Source organism: Mytilus californianus, unplaced genomic scaffold, assembly GCF_021869535.1.
Source record: "Mytilus californianus isolate M0D057914Y unplaced genomic scaffold, xbMytCali1.0.p SCAF_2, whole genome shotgun sequence".
Taxonomy (NCBI): domain Eukaryota; kingdom Metazoa; phylum Mollusca; class Bivalvia; order Mytilida; family Mytilidae; genus Mytilus; species Mytilus californianus.
In genome coordinates this window covers 27,941,756-27,963,440 of record NW_026262668.1, presented here as the reverse complement: position 1 = coordinate 27,963,440, position 21,685 = coordinate 27,941,756, and the positions used below count along the sequence as shown (strand labels likewise).

The window sequence follows — 21,685 nt, the reverse complement described above, 5'->3', positions numbered from 1 at the left end:
AGAAGACTTGAAGAAGCCTGAAATACAGCTTGATATATTCAAGCAAGTGACAAACAGCCTTTATGAGTGCAACTTTACCCGCAATAATTAGATGTGAGTGCAATAGTTATTACATTTAGTAAAGATGATCTGAAGTTTTCAGAAAGTAAATATTTGTCCCTTGATAATATTACTAATTTATAATATCCATTCATACAGAATCAAATATACAACAAACAAAAAAACACATTTTTTTCACAAGCTTTTTGATGTGCATTTTATTCATATAAGAACATAAAAATATAATCCTTTTAATATAAAGTCAGTTTTCAGTTCTGTTTGCATGAAGATATAATGATATAGAATATTTGTCCATAATATATTTCATTATCTATTATTTATTATTATTACAAAATCATTTAAATCACATCTCAAAATTACAATAATCCATAATTATTATAAAATCAATTTGACTTGGTGTCAGGATGAAACAATCAAAGATATTCAGCGAAATATCTGTCTATATCATGACTCCATTTGAATCAGCTTTTGTAAGTAACAAATGTTATTCAGGAGAAGTTGCATACAGGGGTGTGAATGGCACTGCTTCTGTTGGTTGTAGCCTTAAAAAATAAAAATATGAACTATTAATGGTTGATTTAGTTTATATTTTGATATGTACAAATTTTGTATTTTGTAACTGCAGTCATTGTTTCATATTGTATTTCTTAATTTGTTTTTGTCATACTCTATATCAACAACAGTCAAAGAAAGTTTAAAAAGCCATTACATTTTTATTTGATGTTCCAATATTAATTATTCTTTTGTTTCATATTTTTTTAATTTTGTTTCATTGTTGTTTGTTCACATTTACAATAGACTATTTTCATATTACCGACTTTTGACTCTGGAGTATATAATTTGTTGACAGGTTACCTACTCTGTGGTAGGACATCCTGGTACTCAGTCAGAGCAACTGAAAGAAGTAAAATCAAGCGTACAATTGGTGCAATTTGGGGGAAAAATCAACTGTTTTCTTATGATTATGTGCATGTGTAGAAAACATAAGACAGTTATTTTTCCCCCCAAAATTGCACCGATTGTAAGCTTAATTTTATTTCTTTTAGTTGCTCTTAAATGATCGAGTACCAAGTCCGTAATATGGAAATAGTCTATTGTTGTCACTTTTTATAAATATAAACACCTCTTTACACCGCTGGAGTACTTGAAATCATCTCTGCTTTTTAGTTTGATGTGTTATTTGAACTTCAGTTTTCTGTGTAATGTTTTGCGAAAACTTTTTTTCTGGCCATGATGTTTCCTGTCCTTTCACTTCTAATACAATTTCTGCTTGCACCTTTGGTATCAACAAGCTTTTGGTATAAGTATATACTAGTATACTAACCAATTTTCCTCTGACCACTTAGTATTTTTTTGGTCATATACATGAAAGGTGTAGATATTGCGTGAACTATCAGATGTATTTCGCTCACTCTTATGAACCACCTCACCATGTATCAGAACAAGACCACCTGAAAAAACATAAAATCAACAAATCATCATTGTATTCAACCTATAACTACCACCTCACCATGTATCAGAACAAGGCCACCTTAAAAGACAGTGAATCAACAAAATATCATTGTGTTCAACCTATATCTTCCATCTACGTTCAAGTTCAATATTTTGTTTGTTTGGGAAAGTCTGTACATTTTATTAACACAATGTAAAAAGAGAAGACTTCTGGGATGAATGCCATTGTCCATTGCCCACCAGTTTAATATTTATTTAAAGATTATAAACACTCTAGGTGACTGTTTCATTGATTCTTTGCAATATGATTAGCGTAACTGTACTTTAAATTGTTAAAATATTCTAATACCGGTTGTAATGAAAATTATTTTCATTATCCTTTCTTATAATGAAACACTTCAACAACCTAATAATAATTCAGTTTTGAATACAACTACAGGTGTATGGTAACTTAGAGACTCATATGAGCTAGCTTGTGAATGTTTACCAAGCGTTTCACATTAATGGAAGATTTCCCTGAAACCTGATAGATTTAATTATTCAGAGCTTTTGTAAATTTTCTTAGCATCTTTTATAGCAGTCAATGTAACCTAACTGTACAATCTAATTGATAACTTAATAAAATGCTCCGCTGGGGCGCAGCTTGATACGACCACAGAGGTCGAACCCTGAACAGTTGGGGCAAGTATGGACACAACATTCAAGCTTGATACAGCACTGAATTTGGATTGTAATTAAATATTTGACACAGCATAGGTTTCTGACACAGAATGAAAGTGGTTTAAGAACTTAAATTTTTTTAATTTACCTATTCAAACCATATCATTTATTATTTGCTTTTATATATAAATCAGAAAAAAACAATTTAATATGGAAAATTTTAAAGAAAAAAAAGGAAAAAAAAATCCCCCCCCCCCCAAATTTTTTGAACCCCCTTAATAAGCATCACCCCCAAACTCAATCCCAGCCTTCCCTTTGTGGTATGGTACCTTGCAGTACAATTTCAGAGAGATCCATACACTTGAACACAAGTTTTTTTCTGGAAACTAGAAAAATGCTTGTTTTTTGGCCCCAAATTCCTAAACGTTTGGGGCAATTACCCCCAAACTCAAATCCAGCTTTCCCTTTGTGATATGGAACCTTGCAGTACAATTTCATAAAGATCCATACACTTACACACAAGTTATTGCCCTGAAACTAGAAAAATGCTTGTTTTTTTGCCCTTTTATGGCCCCTAATTCCTAAAATTTTGAGGGAATTACCCCCAAAATAAATCCCAGCCTTCCCTTTGTGGTATGGTACCTTGCAGTTTAATTTCAGAGAGATCCATACACTTGAACACAAGTTATTGTCTGGAAACTAGAAAAATGCTTATTTTTGGCCCCTTTTTGGCCCCTTCTTCCTAAGCTTTTTGGTCAATTACCCCCAAACTCAATTCCAGTTTTCCCTTTGTGATATGGAACCTTGTAGTACAATTTCAGAAAGATCCATACACTTACACACAAGTTATTGTCATGAAACTAGAATAAAATGCTTCGCAGGGCGCAGCTTGATACGACCGCAGAGGTCGAACCCTGAACAGTAGGGGCAAGTATGGACACAACATTCAAGCTTGATACAGCTCTGAATTTGGATAGTGATTAAATATTTGACACAGCATAGGTTTCTGACACAGAATGAATGTGGTCTAAGAACTAAAAAATTTTAAATTGGACGTTCACCTATTATGGTCCAATATCCAAAATCTAAATACATGGTTAGATTCAGCATATCAAAGAACCCTAAGAATTAAATTTTTGATGAAATCAAACAAAGTTTAATTTTGGACCCTTTTGACCTCAATGTGGACAAAGTTGATAATGAGGCCCAAAAATCAAAAATCTAAATACATGGTTAGATTCAGCATATCAAAGAACCCCATATATTCAATTTTTGTTGAAATCAAACAAAGTTTAATTTTGGACCCCGATTTGGACCAACTTGAAAACTGGGCCCATAATCAAAAATGTAAATACATGTTTAGATTCAGCATATCAAAGAACCCTAAGAATTCAATTTTTGTTAAAATCAAACTAAGTTTAATTTTGGACCCTTTGGACCTTAATGTAGACCAATTTGAAAACGGAACCAAAAATTAAGAATCTAAATACACGGTTAGATTCAGCATATCAAAGAACCCCAATAATTCAATTTTTGATGAAATCAAACAAAGTTTAATTTTGGACCCTTTGGACCTCAATGTGGACCAATTTAAAAACGGGGCCCAAAATCCAAAAACTTAATACACGGTTAGAATCAGCATATTAAAGAACCCCAAGAATTCAAGAATAAAACCCCATTGAAATTGGTCAAGAAATAAGCAATTTATATGAAGTATCTTCTTTTGCACAATACTGTGCAATTGAATATTTCTTGCTATTGCGCAATACTGTACAATTGACAATTTCTTGCTATTGCGCAATATTGTGCTATTGGATATTTCTTGCTATTGCACAATACTGTGCAATTGAAGATTTCTTGCTATTGCGCAATACTGTGCAATTGAAGATTTCTTGCTATTGTGCAATACTGTGCAATTGAAAATTTCTTGCTATTGCACAATACTTATTATATAATAATTTACACATCCTGTTTGGTGTGTATCTCCTACCATATCATTATTATTTGCTTTTAAATATAAAACAGAAATAACCAACTTAAAATGGAAATTTTTAAAAGAAAAAATCTAGAGGCTCTCAAGAGCCTGTGTCGCTCACCTGACTCTACTTTGGTTTTAGAAATCATGTAAAGATAGATAAAAATCATAACAGATACCCAAATAATGATTGAGGCCAAATTTTGATTAATATTGGTCCTGTTATTTAATAAAATATCCTGGTGGCCATCTTGAACAGTAAATCGGCAACAAAGTAGCAACACTTGGTCAGCACTTCATAAGGAACATTCATGCCATGTTTGGTTTCATTCCATTCAGTGGTACTCTAAAAGAAGACATTTGTATGTATTTCCCATAGGGTCCTATGTTAAACTAAGCCCCCCCCCCCCCCCCCCCCCCTAGCGGCCATCTTGGATGATGGATCGACTGCAAAGTAACAACACTTGGTCAGCAACTCATAAGGAACATTCATGCCATGTTTGGTTCAATTCCATTCAGTGGTTCTCTAAAAGAAGACAATTGTATGTATTTCCCATAGGGTCCTATGTTAAACTAAGTCCCCCGCTGTCGGCCATCTTGGATGATGGATCGGCTACAAAGTAACAACACTTGGTCAACATCTCATAAGGAAGATTCATGCCATGTTTGGTTTCATTCCATTCAGTGGTTCTCTAAAAGATGACATTTGTATGTATTTCCCATAGGTCCTTTGTTAAACTAAGTCCCCTGCTGTCGGCCATCTTGGATGATGGACCGACTGCAAAGTAACAACACTTGGTCAGTACCTCATAAGGAACATTCATGCCATGTTTGGTTTCATTCCATTCAGTGGTTCTCTAAAAGATGACATTTGTATGTATTTCCCATAGGGTCCTATGTTAAACTAAGTCCCCCGCTGGCGGCCATCTTGGATGATGGATCGGCTACAAAGTAACAACACTTGGTCAGAACCTCATAAGGGACATTCATGCCATGTTTGGTTTCATTCCATTCAGTGGTTCTCTAAAAGAAGACATTTGTATGTATTTCCCATAGGGTCCTATGTTAAACTAAGTCCCCCGCTGGCGGCCATCTTGGATGATGGACCGACTGCAAAGTAACAACACTTGGTCAGCATTTCATAAGGAACATTCATGCCATGTTTGGTTCCATTCCATTCAGTGGTTCTCTAAAAGAAGACATTTTTATGTATTTCCCATAGGGTCCTATGTTAAACTAAGTCCCCCGCTGGCGGCCATCTTGGATGATGGATCGGCCACAAAGTAGCAACACTTGGTCAGCACCTCATAAGGAACATTCATGCCATGTTTGGTTTCATTCCATTCAGTGGTTCTCTAAAAGAAGACATTTGTATGTATTTCCCATAGGGTCCTATGTTAAACTAAGTTCCCGGATCGCGGCCATCTTGGATGATGGATTGGCTACAAAGTAATAACACATGGTCAGCACCTCATAAGGAACATTCATGCCATGTTTGGTTTTATTCCATTCAGTGGTTCTCTAAAAGAAGTCATTTGTATGCATTTCCCATAGGGTCCTATGTTAAACTAAGTCCCCCGCTGGCAGCCATCTTGGATGATGGATCGGCTACAAAGTAACAACACTTGGTGAGCACCTCATAAGGAACATTCATGCCATGTTTGGTTTCATTCCATTCAGTGGTTCTCTAAAAGAAGTCATTTGTATGCATTTCCCGTAGGGTCCTATGTTAAACTAAGTCCCCTGCTGGCGGCCATCTTGGATGATGGATCGGCTACAAAGTAACAACACTTGGTCAGCACCTCATAAGGAACATTCATGCCATGTTTGGTTTCATTCCATTCAGTGGTTCTCTAGAAGAAGTTCAAAATGTAAAAAGTTAACGCCGACGACGGACGACGGACGACGGACGCCAAGTGATGAGAAAAGCTCACTTGGCCCTTCGGGCCAGGTGAGCTAAAAAGGAAAAAAGGAAAAAAAAAAAAATCCCCCCCCCAATTTTTTGAACCCCCTTATGATTCATCACCCCCAAACTCAATCCCAGCCTTCCCTTTGTGGTATGGTACCTTGCAGTACAATTTCAGAGAGATCCAATACACTTGAACACAAGTTATTGTCTGGAAACTAGAAAAATGCTTATTTTTGGCCCCTTTTTGGCCCCTTATTCCTAAACGTTTGGGGCAATTACCCCCAAACTCAAATCCAGCTTTCCCTTTGTGGTATGGTACCTTGCAGTACAATTTCAGAGAGATCCATACACTTACACACAAGTAATTGTCATGAAACTAGAAAAATGCTTGTTTTTTGCCCCTTTTTGGCCCCTAATTCCTAAAATTCTGAGGCAATTACCCCCAAAATCAATCCCAGCATTCCCTTTGTGATATGGAACCTTGTGGTAAAATGTCAGAGAGATCCATACTAATTCCTAATATTTTGAGGCAATTACCCCCAAAATCAATCCCAGCATTCCCTGTGTGATATGGAACCTTGTGGTACAATTTCAGAGACATCCATACACTTAAACACAAGTTATTGTCTGGAAACTAGAAAAATGCTTATTTTTGGCCCCTTTTTGGCCCCTTATTCCTTAACTGTTGATACCATAACCCCCAAAATCAATCCCCACCTTCCTTTTGTGGTATTGAACCTTATGGTAAAATTTCATTGAGATCCATTCACTTAAAGTAAAGTTAGAGTGCGAAAACTAATGTGTCTCCGGACGACGACGACGACGACAAGGACGCCAACGTCATACCAATATACGACCACAAAAAATTTTTTGCGGTCATATAAATACTTCATTTTATTCATATTGAATGTTTAAAAATTCTCTACAATACTTTGAAATTATTTTTTAGATTCTGGAGTTATCAAACACTACTGTCTCAGTTTAGGGTGAAGGTTGGCGCCTGTTAAAACGTTTAAACCCGCTGCATTTTTGTGCACCTGTCCTAAGTCAGGAGCCTGTTGTTCAGTGGTTGTCATTTGTTGGTGTGGTTTATAGGTGTTTCTCTTTTCTTGTCTTTTATATTGATTAGACTGTTGGTTTTCCTGTTTGAATTGTTTTACACTAGTCATTGTGGGGCCCTTTATAGCTTACTGTTCAGTGTGAGTCAAGGCTCCGTGTTGAAGGCCGTACTTTGACCTATAATTGTTAACTTTTTATACATAGTGACTTGGATGGAGAGTTGTCTTATTGGCTCTCATACCACATCTTCTTATTTATATTACCTTTCTTCACTGGTGCAGATACCCACTTGTTGTTATCAAACTTTTCTGTTTCACCTCTGAAAGTACATGTAGACTGTCCTTCACTCTTATCTGGGTTTCTGATCATTCTTCTGTTGCCATAGATACCACCTTAAATACATAATAATATTCAAATTCTGATAAAAAGCTTGTTATTTGATATCTCCCTACTATCTTCTAACTTAATTAGAAAAGGACCATAAATACTTTATAAATCTATCAATCAGCACAAAACTTTGAAAATTCACAACTATTCATCTTATGAAACAAACTGCAAGTTTCATTTTGTTAGATATATTTTGTGCGTATAAAATTTCAAATATTTCTCTTAGTCAAATCGAAAAAAGCCCTTCAGTAAATGTCAAGTACATGAGCTATTAAAAGCACTGTCACAACTGCTCTGATTTTCAGTCTTTCTTTGAAATTTGGTGTTGGAGGTATATAGAACTTACAATAATCAATATTTGAATTCTGTACAGTGATTTCTGCAGATATCTTGTTATTGATTTGTTAGATTGATATATAATTGATGATTACATAGTTTACCCTTTTGTTGAAATAAATTGCTGATCTTTTTTTAGTTTCAACTAAACAAGTTCTGTAGAATCCAGAAAAATAGGAAATAACACTTTATAAATTACATCAGTCTGAGGCGTTTTTCTGGATTTACCTTCATCAAAAATCCTAAAAGCCAAAAATTTGAAAGCAAGGGATGTATAAATATGTAGTAAAGTAAAGAGTTATATCAATAAAAGAGACCTAAGTGACATTTTAGAAATGTTTCATTTGATAAGATGAATTATTTAGAAATTTGTTGAAAAACATTTCAACCTGGCCATCTAAGTCTTTGACCCATATGCACAGGAAGCAGATCTGAGCGATGATTTTTAGAGTGGATTCATAGTTAAATAATCATATTGTTTTGATACTGGTAATTATCTTGTCAGCATACCTGCCAACTTTTCAAAATATCCATGGGGGATTTTAAGTGCAAGAGGACCTAATCTGCCTCTTATATTGTCATAAGTGTTTTTAATCTTCTACTCTATTGTTTGAAAGAGTATGTATGTGCTTAAATATCCACTAACTCATTTGAATACCTGTTTTGAGGTGTTCAGTTTATATAATAAAGTATTTCAAAATTCAGGTCAACACCTCACATGGGGGATATCCCCCATTAATTTGGATAGTTGTCAAGTCTGTGTCAGTTTTCTTTGAGATCCTGCACTGTTTTCTAAGTTATTATTTTTTGCAAATGAAACATGTCTTTATTGTCTACTATTAAAATCTTTACATCTCAGTCATCTGATTTAAGTTTTTACCTTCTGTGGATTCAATTATTTTCATAAGTACCAATTATTGTGGATTGAGGAAAAAATGTACATTCTAGGATATTGGATTTAGTGATTTTGCCGAAGTCTGCATACAAGCTTATAAAATAAATGTGGATAGTGTCCACATGTGGACACAGATGATGCCCCCGCTTGCATATAATATAGTTATAAAGGGACATAACTGAAGAACGGTAAAAGTGTCCCCAGATTGGATGTGAAATACCTGAACGTTTAAGATGTCTGCATGTTGATTTATATTTACGAATGATGTCCTTGTACTGATGATAAAATCTAGTCAATGTTTTGATTAGTTTGTGATATCGAAAACCCTGGTGCAATATTTTTTCAAAAATATAGAGGTTTCTTTCGTTAAAATCAAATACGTTGTTACATACACGAGTGAATCGAACAAACACCATAAGATGGTGGGAACGGCACCATCTAAAAGTGGATAATTAACAATAGGAAATGAAAAATCATCTCTTTTATCATAAATGTTGGTATTAAGCTTCCGTTAAAGATATAGATATCAAGATCCAGGAAAGGGCAGTGTTCATTGTTAGTTTTAGCTTTATTTAAAGTCAGTTCAGCAGTATAAATCTCTTTAGTGTTCATACTAAAGTCGTCGTTATTGAGAATGTACATTATGGAAAAAGATTTTTACAACAAAAAAAGCAAACAAAAAAAAAAATGTGGATAGTGTCCACATGTGGACACAGATGATGCCCCCGCTTCCATAGTATATGGTTATAAAGGGACATAACTGAAGAACGGTAAAAGTGACGCTACCCAACTTTGAACTTGATCTGAGTTTTGTGGTAATAAGCATTGTGTGTAAGTCTCATAACATTTGGTTGAGGCTAACTTAAGTAGAGAACAGAAACTAAAAATTCAGAATTTTTTCTATTTGTAAACACGCATAACTCTAGAACGGTTGTGTATAAGTTTTATAACATTTGGTTGAGACAAACTAAAGTTAGAGAACGGAAACGAAAAATTCAGCAATTTTTATGTTTATAAAGGCACATAACTCAAGAATGGTAAAAGTGTTCTCACCAAATTTCGTACTTAATCTGTATTATGTAGTAATAAGCATTGTGTATAAGTTTCATAACATTTGGTTGAGGCAAACTAAAGTTAGAAAACAGAAACAAAAAATTTGTACTTGATCTTAGTTTTGTGGTAATGAATATTGTGTATAGGTTTCATAATGTTTTTTTGGGGCAAACTTAAGTTACAGAATGGAAACTAAAAATTTTGCAATCTTTCGATACAAAAAGGGGCATACTGTGGATTCATTTATTTTTGTGGGAACCAATTTTCGTGGATTGAGGAAAACTTGCTTTTCAGTGCATATTTGATTTCGTGGTTTTGCCAAAGTCTGCATATAAGACTATAGGAAATTTGCTATTCGTTAAACATTTGATTTCGTGGTTCACCTTTAACCACGAAATCCACGAAAATTGGTATCCCACGAATAATAATGAATCCACAGTAACTCAATAATGGTTAAAGTGACACTACCCAAATTAAACTTGATCTGTGTTTTATCAGTGGAAGTCAAAATTAAACATTGCATTGTATAAATCATTGATTGTAGCTGATTCAACTATAATCATGGACAAAGGAAGATAACTCCAATTTTAAAAATTACTTGATATTTAGAAGAAAATAAAAATTTAGCAATTTTTCCATTTATAAAGGGGCATAACTCTAGAACGGTTAAAGTGACGCCATCAAAATTCAAACTTGATCTGTGTTTCGTGGTAAAAAGCATTGTGTATAAGTTTGATAACATTTGGTTGAGGCAAACTCAAGTTAGAGAACGGAAACCAATTTTGGGACGTACGGACGGAAGTACAGATGGGCAAGGGCAAAACTTAATGCCCCCACCGCTACGGCGGGGGCATAAAAATTGTTCATTGTTGAACATTTAAACCAGTATGTAGAAAGTCTCATAACAACAACACTTTAGGGACTGCTGCAGAAAGTTTATTAATCTACATGTTACAGTGCCTACGGCAACGTCTTCAGGATACAGATAATACATTGACATATGCTAAAAGTATAAAATCGGGTTGTCTAAAGACAGCGTGACGTCATAATATAGTAGTTGTTATGAAAGAGGAAGTGAAAATGAAAGTATAAATAGAAATAATATAAATAGATTGTCAACATGAAAATGAAAGTAAAATAAAATTGTTCTTTATTATTAATGCCTTTAATAGCTGAAAATGTTATAAATTGAATGTACAATAAAATGCTCCGCTGGGCGCAGCTTGATACGACGGCAGAGGTCGAACCCTGAACAGTTGGGGCAAGTATGGACACAACATTCAAGCTTGATACAGCTCTGAATTTGGATTGTGATTAAATATTTGACACAGCATAGGTTTCTGACACAGAATGAATGTGGTCTAAGAACTTAAATTTTTTAATTTACCTATTTTGGTCCAATATCCAAAATCTAAATACATGGTTAGATTTTGCATACCAAAGAATCCAAAGAATTCAATTTCTGATGAAATCAAACAAAGTGTAATTTTGGACCCTTTGGACCTTAATGTAGACCAATTTAAAAAACAGGACCCAAAATTAAAAATCTAAATACACGGTTAGATTTGGCATATCAAAGAACCCCAATAATTCAATTTTTGATGAAATAAAACAAAGTTTAATTTTGGACCCTTTTGACCTCAATATGAACCAATTTGATAGCGGAGCCCACAAATAAAAAATCTAAATACATGGTTAGATTCAGCATATCAAAGAACCCCTTATATTCAATTTTTGCTGAAATCAAAAACAAAGTTTAATTTTGGACCCCAATTTGGACCAACTTGAAAACTGGGCCCAAAATCAAAAATCGAAATACATGTTCAGATTCAGCATATCAAAGAACCCCATATATTCAATTTTTGTTAAAATCAAACTAAGTTTAATTTTGGACCCTTTGGACCTTAATGTAGACCAATTTGATAACTGGACCCAAAATTAAAAATCTAAATACATGGTTAGATTTGGCATATCAAAGAACCCCAATAATTCAATTTTTGATGAAATAAAACAAAAGTTTAATTTTGGACCCTTTTGACCTCAATATGAACCAATTTGATAGTGGGGCCCACAAATAAAAAATCTAAATACATGGTTAGATTCAGCATATCAAAGAACCCCATATATTCAATTTTTGTTGAAATCAAACAAAGTTTAATTTTGGACCCCAATTTGGACCAACTTGAAAACTGGGCCCAAAATCAAAAATCTAAATACATGTTTAGATTCAGCATATCAAAGAACCCCATATATTCAATTTTTGTTAAAATCAAACTAAGTTTAATTTTGGACCCTTTGGACCTTAATGTAGACCAATTTGAAAACTGGACCCAAAATTATAAATCTAAATACAAAGTCAGATTTGGCATAACAAATAAATAAATGTGGTCAAAGATTTTACAAATCTAATGCGCCATACTGTGCAATTAAAGATTACTTCTTGAAATTTGAAAAAAAAATAATATTTGAAGAATAATTCTTTTTAATTTCTGAAATCTGAAATGAGAAAAAATTGACCCCCCACAATTTCTTAAAATATGGTGTCAAATCTTTCATATGGATTTTTTTTGTAAAAAAAAAAGATGCAACATTTGCAGATATTTTTACTGGTCTTCCTTTATAAATATGCATTTCTTTAAACATATTTTAAAAGCAGTGTAAGGGAAGTAATCAAAATGTTGTATGTGGATTACCTCCCTTACACTGTTTTAAATTGTCTTAATTGTTCATTAACCATTACTTTATACATAATTTAAAAGCAGTGTAAGGGAGGTAATTCAAATGATGTATTTGATTTATCTCCCTCACACTGCTTTAAATTATGTTTTGTACCAAAGTATTTGTCCATATAAAAATGCTTGTTTTTTGCCCCTTTTTTGGCCCCTAATTCCAAAAATTTTGAGGCAATTACCCCCAAAATCAATCCCAGCATTCCCTTTGTGATATGGAACCTTGTGGTACAATGTCAGAGAGATCCATACATTAACACACAAGTTATGTCTGGAAGTTACAAAAATGCATATTTTTGGCCCCTTTTTGGCCCCTAATTCCTTAACTGTTGGTACCATAACCCCCAAAATCAATCCCAACCTTCCTTTTGTGGTATTGAACCTTATGGTAAAATTTCATAGAGATCCATTCACTTAAACTAAAGTTAGAGTGCGAAAACAAATGTGTCTTCGGACGACAACGACGACTACGCCAACGTCATACCAATATACGACCGCAAATTTTTTTTGCGGTCGTATAAAAATTGGTATCCCATAAATAATAATGATCACAAAGTATTAAGAAATATTCAGAATACAATGTACATGTATTATGAAGTGAAAGTATGAATTAAAGAGAATAGTGAATTATAGGACATACTTTTATGTGATCCTGGAATAAAATATAAACATCCATTTTCTACAGCTGCATCTTCCAATGCTATCCAGATTCCAAACAACTTCATAGGATCAGTGTAAAGAAATGTGGAATCTTGATGTGGAATAACTTAAAATATAAAATGGAAAATGATTTAGTTTAAAACTATATAAATCTGAAATCATCCTTTTGGGAGCATGCTAACTTCCATTGCCTAAAGGCAACTCTTTCTTAACAATAAAACAAATTGTGTATCAAAACATTTATAGAAAAATAATGCATTTACCTCATGGAAGTCCTCACTGGGCATGCATTGAAATAACCATGGAAAGGTCCTTATGCATATACCAAGGTAAAGGAGGTATTATATGACAATCAGCAAAAGTAATGACTAAAATTTACATCCTTTACTCCTCTTATTTTTTCTACTGGTTCCCTGATGCAAGTCTATAAGTTCAAAGATTTAATCAATTCTTAGTCTGGTGCTTCTCTAACAACCTTATTTACTTCTTTTGACTCTTACTGTATATCATCAAAAAATGTCAACCCATACTATCTGGGAAAAATAGATAATGCAACAAAAAGAAGCACCTAATCTATAGTAGTGTGATAAGTTATCTGAGATGTTTTTCATTTCTTGGCCAATGAGATCTCCAGCAGGTGAGGCTACTGGACCTAATGTAGGAACCTGATGTTCAGTGGTTGTCGTTTGTTGATGTGGGTCATAAATGTTTCTCGTTTCTCTTTTTTATATAGATTAGACCGTTGGTTTTCCTGTTTGAATGGTTTTACACTAGTCATTTTTGGAGCCCTTTATAGCTTGCTGTTTGGTGTGAGCCAAGGTTCCGTGTTGAAGGCCATACTTTGACCTATAATGGTTTACTTTTACAAATTGTGACTTGGATGGAGAGTTGTCTCATTGGCACTCATACCACATCTTCTTATATCTACTAACTTTGAAATGAGGAGCATTCAATTACGGTTTAAGTTTAAGTTGGCAGCTAGGTTAAGAACATCTCTGAGATGAAGTTCTGACAGCCATTTTTGATAAATGATGGTACTAATGCATAAAAGAGAAAGAACTGCCTTAAAACAATTTCTATTTCTTTTTGTTGTTTTTTTTTCGTTTTATGTCATGGCATTGTCAGTTTGTCTTCAACTTATGAGTTTTTAATATCTTCTGTCTATTTTTATTCACCAATCTAATTCCTTTTTATCAAGTGTTTCAGAACAAAGATTAAACAAGAAGCTCCCAAGAAACTAAATAGCTCAACTTGTGAAAAAATATGCCCTCTTGATATTACAGTATTTTTTTTTTACATTCAGTTATGTTTGCTTATTTATAGATCTTATTTTGTGGCATTTTTGTAAGTCTTGTACTGATGAGTTGACAATTCGGACAGATTGACTAATCTGTAGTTCCTATGGTGCTAAACACTTTTGCTATATACTGGTGGTCTCTATTTATCTTTGTTTGAGCAAACAATTTAATAAATTGGTAGAAATAGTTGAAAATTTGGGCCATGTTGACTTATTTGTAGATTTGATTGTGCTTAACATCTTTGCAACAATGTAATTACAATTTCTATCTATCTATAATAGTTTCTTCTAAAAAGGAAAAAAAATGATAAAAAAACATCTATCAAGGGCAATAACTCCTATAAGTGCTCAATTGAAAATTTCTGCCAATATGACTTATTTGTAGATATTATTTTGCTGAAAACTTTACTTTCTACAATTTCTCTATCTATTATGATTTCTGCAAAAAACACAAAAAATAAGTATAATAAGTCTTTCAAGGGTAATAACTAAGAGGTCAATTGACGATTCATCCATGTTGACTTATATTTAGGTCATATTTTGTTGAACATTTTTACTATCAAAAAGATTCTCTCTATCAATTTTAGTTTCCGAAAAAAAAAAAAGGCGAAAAGGGAAAAAAACATTTGGATGATTTCCACCCAGTTGACTTATTTGTAGATATTATTGTTCTGGTCATTTTCACTGTTCAAAATTTCTCACTTTCGGTTATATTTATCAAGATAATTACCAAAAACTGTGAAATTTCAAAAAATAAGTGTGGATAGTGTCCACATGTGGACACAGATGATGCCGCCGCTTGCATATCATATAGTTATAAAGGGACATAACTGAAGAACGGTAAAAGTGACGCTACCCAAATTTGAACTTGATCTGAGTTTTGTGGTAATAAGCATTGTGTGTAAGTCTCATAACATTTGGTTGAGGCTAACTAAAGAAGGGGAACAGAAACTAAAAATTCAGCAATTTTTCTATTTGTAAACACGCATAACTCTAGAACGGTTGTGTATAAGTTTTATAACATTTGGTTGAGACAAACTAAAGTTAGAGAATGGACCATAAAATTCAGCAATTTTTATGTTTATAAAGGGACATAACTCAAGAATGGTAAAAGTGTTGCCATCAAATTTTGTACTTAATCTGTATTATGTAGTAATAAGCATTGTGTATTTATAAGTTTAATAACATTTGGTTGAGGCAAACTAAAGTTAGAAAACGGAAACAAAAAATTTGTACTTGATCTTAGTTTTGTAGTAATGAATATTGTGTATAGGTTTCATAATGTTTGGTTGGGGCAAACTTAAGTTACAGAATGGAAACTAAAAATTTGCAATCTTTCGATTTATAAAGGGGCATAACTCAATAATGATTAAAGTGACACTACCCAAATTCAACTTGATCTGTGTTTTATCAGTGGAAGTCAAAATTAATCATTGCATTGTATAAAGCATTGATTGTAGTTGATTCAACTATAATCATGGACAAAGGAAGATAACTCCAATTTTAATAAAATTACTTGATATTAAGAAGAAAATAAAAATTTTGCAATTTTTCCATTTCTAAAGGGGCATAACTCTAGAATGGTTAAAGTGACGCCACCCAAATTCAAACTTGATCTGTGTTTTGTGGTAATTAGCATTGTGTATAAGTTTCATAACATTTGGTTGAGGCAAACTTAAGTTAGAGATTGGAAACAAAAAATTCAGCATTTTTTCAATTTGTAAAGGGGCATAACTCTAGAACGGTAAAAGTGACGCCACCAAAATTCAAACTTGATCTGTGTTTTGTGGTAGTAAGCATTGTGTATAAGTTTCATAACATTTGGTTGAGGCAAACTAAAGTTAGAGAACGGAAACAATAAATTCAGCAATTTTCCATTTGTAAAGGGGCATAACTCTACAACAGTAAAAGTGACGCCACCAAAATTCAAACTTGATCTGTGTTTTGTGGTAATAAGCATTGTGTATAAGTTTCATAACATGTGGTAGATGGCAAACTAAAGTTAGAGAACAGAAACTAATTTTGGGACGTACGTACATACGTACAGACGGACAAGGGTAAAACTTAATGCCCCCTCCGCTATAGCGGGGGCATAAAAAAGAAAGATATTTCAGGGGCAATAACTCCAAATTTGGTCATCTGATTTTTCTGAAAATTCCACAAGAGATAACCTTGACCTGCTGATCATTTTTATCCAAGTCCATATTTGCTCTTACTTAGTGTAATTATGAGATATAAGCCAAAAACTGCATTTTACCCCAATGTTCTATATTTAGCCATGGCGGTCATGTTACTTGATGAACAAGAATCGAAACACAAACTTTATACTAGATACCCTAAGGATCATGCAGTACAAGTTTGGTTGAAATTGGTCCAGTGGTTTCAGAGAAGATCTTTGAAAAAGTAAATTCCGAACAACAGACAGATGGAGGACAGAAGACATACGAGGGATGCAAGATGCAAAGGGATGGCAAAAGCTCACAAATGATAAATAAGTACAAAATGAGACACAGATAATGGATTCTGCAAGATGATTTTAAATTGACATTTGAGCAAGGTCAGCTAAAAATTAAATAGGAACATATATAAACATGATAAATATAGATTCTACCACTGCATCGAGTGTAATACGATATTTATCCACTCGAGACAGTTAAATTTTCAAATTTAAAACGCGAGGCTCACCGAGCATTATAAATATTTAAAATTTAACTGTCGAGAGTGGATAAATATCATATTACACGAGATTTGGTGGTGGAATCTGTTTCTCTAATGATTTTCAAACAATATGCAGGCAAACTTATTCCTTCTTTTTGAATGATCTGCAAAAAGATGTGTTCTTTCTATGTGACGTCATCAGGCATGGTCGCCTTTTTTCATGCCGTCACAATAGGAAATTCAGAGGAAAGCAAGAAAATTTGATGTCATAATCGGATTTTAACCAATGAAGAACTGAGATCAAACGAACCACACGTTGATTAAATTTTTTTTATACAATGGGTGCAGAAAGGGATAAATTGACGAAGAATTAGAGAAAAGGAGATATGTGTTATATTTCAATGAGACAGCAACCTGATGGCAACCAAAAACCAAAAGGAGTTCATTCAACACGGAAGTTTAATGGATGGTAAAAAGATGGATAGAGATAAAAATTATCTACTATGGGAGCTTTCATATGATACTAAGCAAGGTATTTAAAAACTCTCATTTAAATCAGATTTGAGTTGAAATGTCTCATGCAATTAACCAGTAAATCTAGGAGCTGTGATTGGTTATTGGTAGTTTCTTATGTGAAAGTTTTTGCATTGTACAATAGATTCATGTGGTTTCACATAAGATAGAAATATAGGAGAAAGAAATTTTCCCTCTGTTCATGGGTGACAATATTTCTCCATCCTCTATAGCTAAATTTTTTATTGCTTCAAACTCACCATACCTAGAATGTTCTAAAAAAATTGAAATTGAACTATCTAAAGAAAAGAAATATTGTAACCAACTCACACAGGAGAATCTACTGTTAACCACTTTGGCGAGAAGAAAATTAATTATAAATAATGTGAATATAAATTGTGGCAAAAATGTCAAACTTGGATATTTCTTCTACAAAAACACTAAAAATATTATGAAATTATGAAAAAAAAAATTGTAAAGTCAACTTCCAAAATGTAACTTGAATAATGTCAAAAAAATTTGGTTCACAGTAAATTGAACATGCAAAATAGCAGGTGAACTAACAGCCACTATTCTAGGATATATATTACCTCAACATACCTTCTCCTCCTATTCCTGGTTGCTAAAATATTTAGTACAAAATGTTTAATACAAACTAGAGAATAAATATGTTTTATATTTGTTCCTTTAAAAGGCTTTTAAGCCACCCTACAAATTAGAGCAATGTAAATTCAGAAATTATTGCGATTTTTCAAGAATGGACAAAAATGCGAGATTAATTATTGCGATATCATGAAAATCTGCATACAGATATATGTACTGTGGATTCATTTATTTTTCGTGGGTACCAATTTTCGTGGAATGAGAAAAACTTGCATTTTCGTGGATATTAAATTTCGTGGTTTTGGCAAAGTCTGCATACATTCCTTAAGTAAATTTGTAATTCGTTGAACATTTAAATTCGTGGTTCCCTTGTTCCCACGAAATCCACGAAAATTGGTATCCAACGAATATTAATTAATCCACAGTAACATACATCAGAATGAGAGTTCTTATTATTGCGATAGTCACCCAGTCGCATTGTTTGCATAAATAAAAACCTCGCAATAATTTCTGAATTTACAGTAATTTCATGACACTTTTGAATAAATGATAGATAATTTGTTATTTGCTTTGAAATGTCCTTCCTACAAGATTTAACAAAAAATGTTAGTTTTTCAGAGAAGCTATAATTAGCTGAGATATTTCCTGTGTATGCTGACCAATGCTGGGAACAAAAGCAATGATGAAGCTTTCACTTTTATGGTTAAATGTGTCTATATAATGTATAAAGGGAAATTTTCATGAGTGACTATTTTTTTGTTTTTAGCAAAGACGTTATGACCCGAAATTACCCTTCCTGATTTTAAATGCATTGTAAAAGGAAATGAAACTCAAACACATGTAATGAACTGTGAAGATTTAAATGCCTCATCGTATGATTCTGTAACTGATGCACATCTCTCACATCAATTCAAAAAGTTTATCTGCATATTTTCTTTTAATCTGACAAGTTTTGTGAATGAAGAAAATGTTACTTTATATAGGATTTTCATTTAGACATTTTTTTAACAGTGAATCATTGAAGCATATGTTTATTGTTTGTGGATAAGACATTTGATTAATGCTTTTTTTTCAAAAAGACTGCCCTAGTTTTGTAATTCTTACCTTGAAAATGTACATGCTCTGACAAACAACTGGATCAACAAGATTGATTGACTTAGCTATTGCCTGTAAATATAGACATGGATATATCAAATATTTCTTCTTATTACATAGTATAAAGTTTAACCATTCCATACCAAATTTGATTTCATGAAAAAAAACCAGTTGAACTTTGAGCTATTGGTCATATTGATATCCCCACTACAGGTATTCTGTAAACAGGTTGTTGAAAAGAGATGGATGTGAAAACGTATCTCACAATAAAGCACCCTCACATGAAGCTTGATACCACATTTTAGGAAGCTATGATTTGTAGTTAATGAGAAAAATGTGAAGAAAAATTTCAAACAGTGGAAAGGTGTGTGTGACTCCACTCTTGGCTAGGATTGCCAGTTTTCCTGCCAAAGGTTGTGGTTCCCTCTAAGTGCTCTCACTTCCTCAAACAATAATAAATTGCTTTGCGGAGCACAGCTGGATACGACCGCAGAGGTCCAACCCTGAACTGTTGGCGCAAAAATGGACGCAATATTCGCGCTTGATACAGGTCTGAATTTGGATTGTAATTAAATATTTGACACATAAAAGGTTTCTGACACAGAATAACTGTAGTCAAAGAACTTAGAATTGGTTATATGATTTGAATTTATATTCAATTTTTGCTTTTGTGCAATACACTTTGCTGTTGCGAATTGACCCCCACTCACCCACAAAAAAATTAAAAAATTTACCCTCCCTTTTTTTTTTCTCTTTTGTGCAATACACTTTGCTGTTGCGTATTATATGGATTTTTTTGTAAAAAAAAAATGCAACTTCTGCAGATATTTTTACTGGTCTTCCTTTATAAATATGCATTTCTTTAAACATAATTTAAAAGCAGTGTAAGGGAGGTAATCAAAACATTGTATTTGGATTACCTCCCTTACACTGCTTTTAAATTGTCTTAATTGTTCATTAACCAATTACTTTATACATAATTTAAAGGCAGTGTAAGGGAGGTATTTCAAATGATGTATTTGAATTACCTCCCTTACACTGCTTTTAATTATGTTTTGTACCAAAGTATTTGTCCATTAACCAGGACACCCTTGTTTTTCCCCTTTTTTTGCCCCTAATTCCTAAACAGTTTGAGCCATAACCCTCCAAAGCAAATCCTAGCCATCCCTTTGTGGAATGGAAACTTGTGGTATAATTTCAGAGAGATCCATACACCGTTCCACAAGTTATTGTCTGGAAACTAGAAAAATGCTTATTGTCGGCCCCTTTTTCCTTAACTGTTGGTACCATAACCCCCAAAATCAATCTCAACCTTCCTTTTGTGATATTGACCCTTATGCTAAAATTTCAAAGGGATCCATTTACTTAAACTAAAGTTATTGTGCGAAAACCAATGTGTCTTCGGATGATGACGACAACGCCAATGTCATACCAATATACGACCGCAAATGTTTTGGGGTCGAATAAAAATTACTTGATATTTAGAAGAAAATAAAAATTTTGCAATTTTTCCATTTATAAAGGTGCATAACTCTAGAACGGTTAAAGTGACGCCACCAAAATTCAAACTTGATCTGTGTTTTGTGGTAATAAGCATTTTGTATAAGTTTCATAACATTTGGTTGAGGCAAACCTAAGTTAGAGAACGGAAACTAAAAATTTTGCAATTTTTCCATTTATAAAGGGGCATAACTCTAGAACAGTTAAAGTGAAGCCACCAAAATTCAAACTTGATCTGTGTTTTGTGGTAATAAGCATTGTGTATAAGTTTCATAGCATTTGGTTGAGGCAAACTTAAGTTAGAGAACGGAAACTAAAAATTTTGCAATTTTTCCATTTATAAAGGGGCATAACTCTAGAATGGTTCAAGTGACGCCACCAAAATTCAAACTTGATCTATATTTTGTGGTAATAAGCATTGTGTATAAGTTTCATAACATCTGGTTGAGGCAAACTCAAGGTAGGGAACGGAAACCAATTTTGGGACGTACGTACGGACGGACGTACGTATGTAGGTACGTACGTACGTAGGTACAGATGGACAAGGGTAAAACACAAAGCTATAACCATAGTTTTACTGACTAAGAAAATGAATAATAATAATATATATAAACCCTCAACCTCATCTTAAGTAGATATATGTTCTATTTATATACACAAGTCATTAAAACTAAGGATACTCAAATATTAACATGACCTGTTGTAATATTAATTTTTCTGTATGCCTTTAAATGAATTTTTGGTGCTTTGATTTATGTGTAATTGTCACAGTTTGAATTTTAATATACATATGTATATTAATAAACATAAACAGACACACACAATAATTCTCTCAAATACTAAA

General features: G+C 33.3%; 1 protein-coding gene across 2 annotated transcripts in view; it reads right to left on the bottom strand.

Annotated features, from left to right (window-relative positions):
• Nucleotides 1-234: 234 nt before the first annotated feature.
• The window catches only part of LOC127729628 (phytanoyl-CoA dioxygenase domain-containing protein 1-like), a 40,062-nt gene continuing 18,611 nt past the window's right edge, over nt 235-21,685 (bottom strand). For both annotated transcript variants that reach the window (XM_052237483.1, XM_052237484.1), the window contains exons 6-11: nt 19,351-19,413; nt 18,244-18,265; nt 13,156-13,281; nt 7,379-7,507; nt 1,385-1,511; nt 235-602 (exon numbers count right to left, since the gene is read on the bottom strand). In XM_052237483.1, the coding sequence (XP_052093443.1) occupies nt 545-602; nt 1,385-1,511; nt 7,379-7,507; nt 13,156-13,281; nt 18,244-18,265; nt 19,351-19,413 (525 nt within the window). In that variant the 3' untranslated portion in view covers nt 235-544. The remainder of the gene's footprint in view (nt 603-1,384; nt 1,512-7,378; nt 7,508-13,155; nt 13,282-18,243; nt 18,266-19,350; nt 19,414-21,685) is intronic.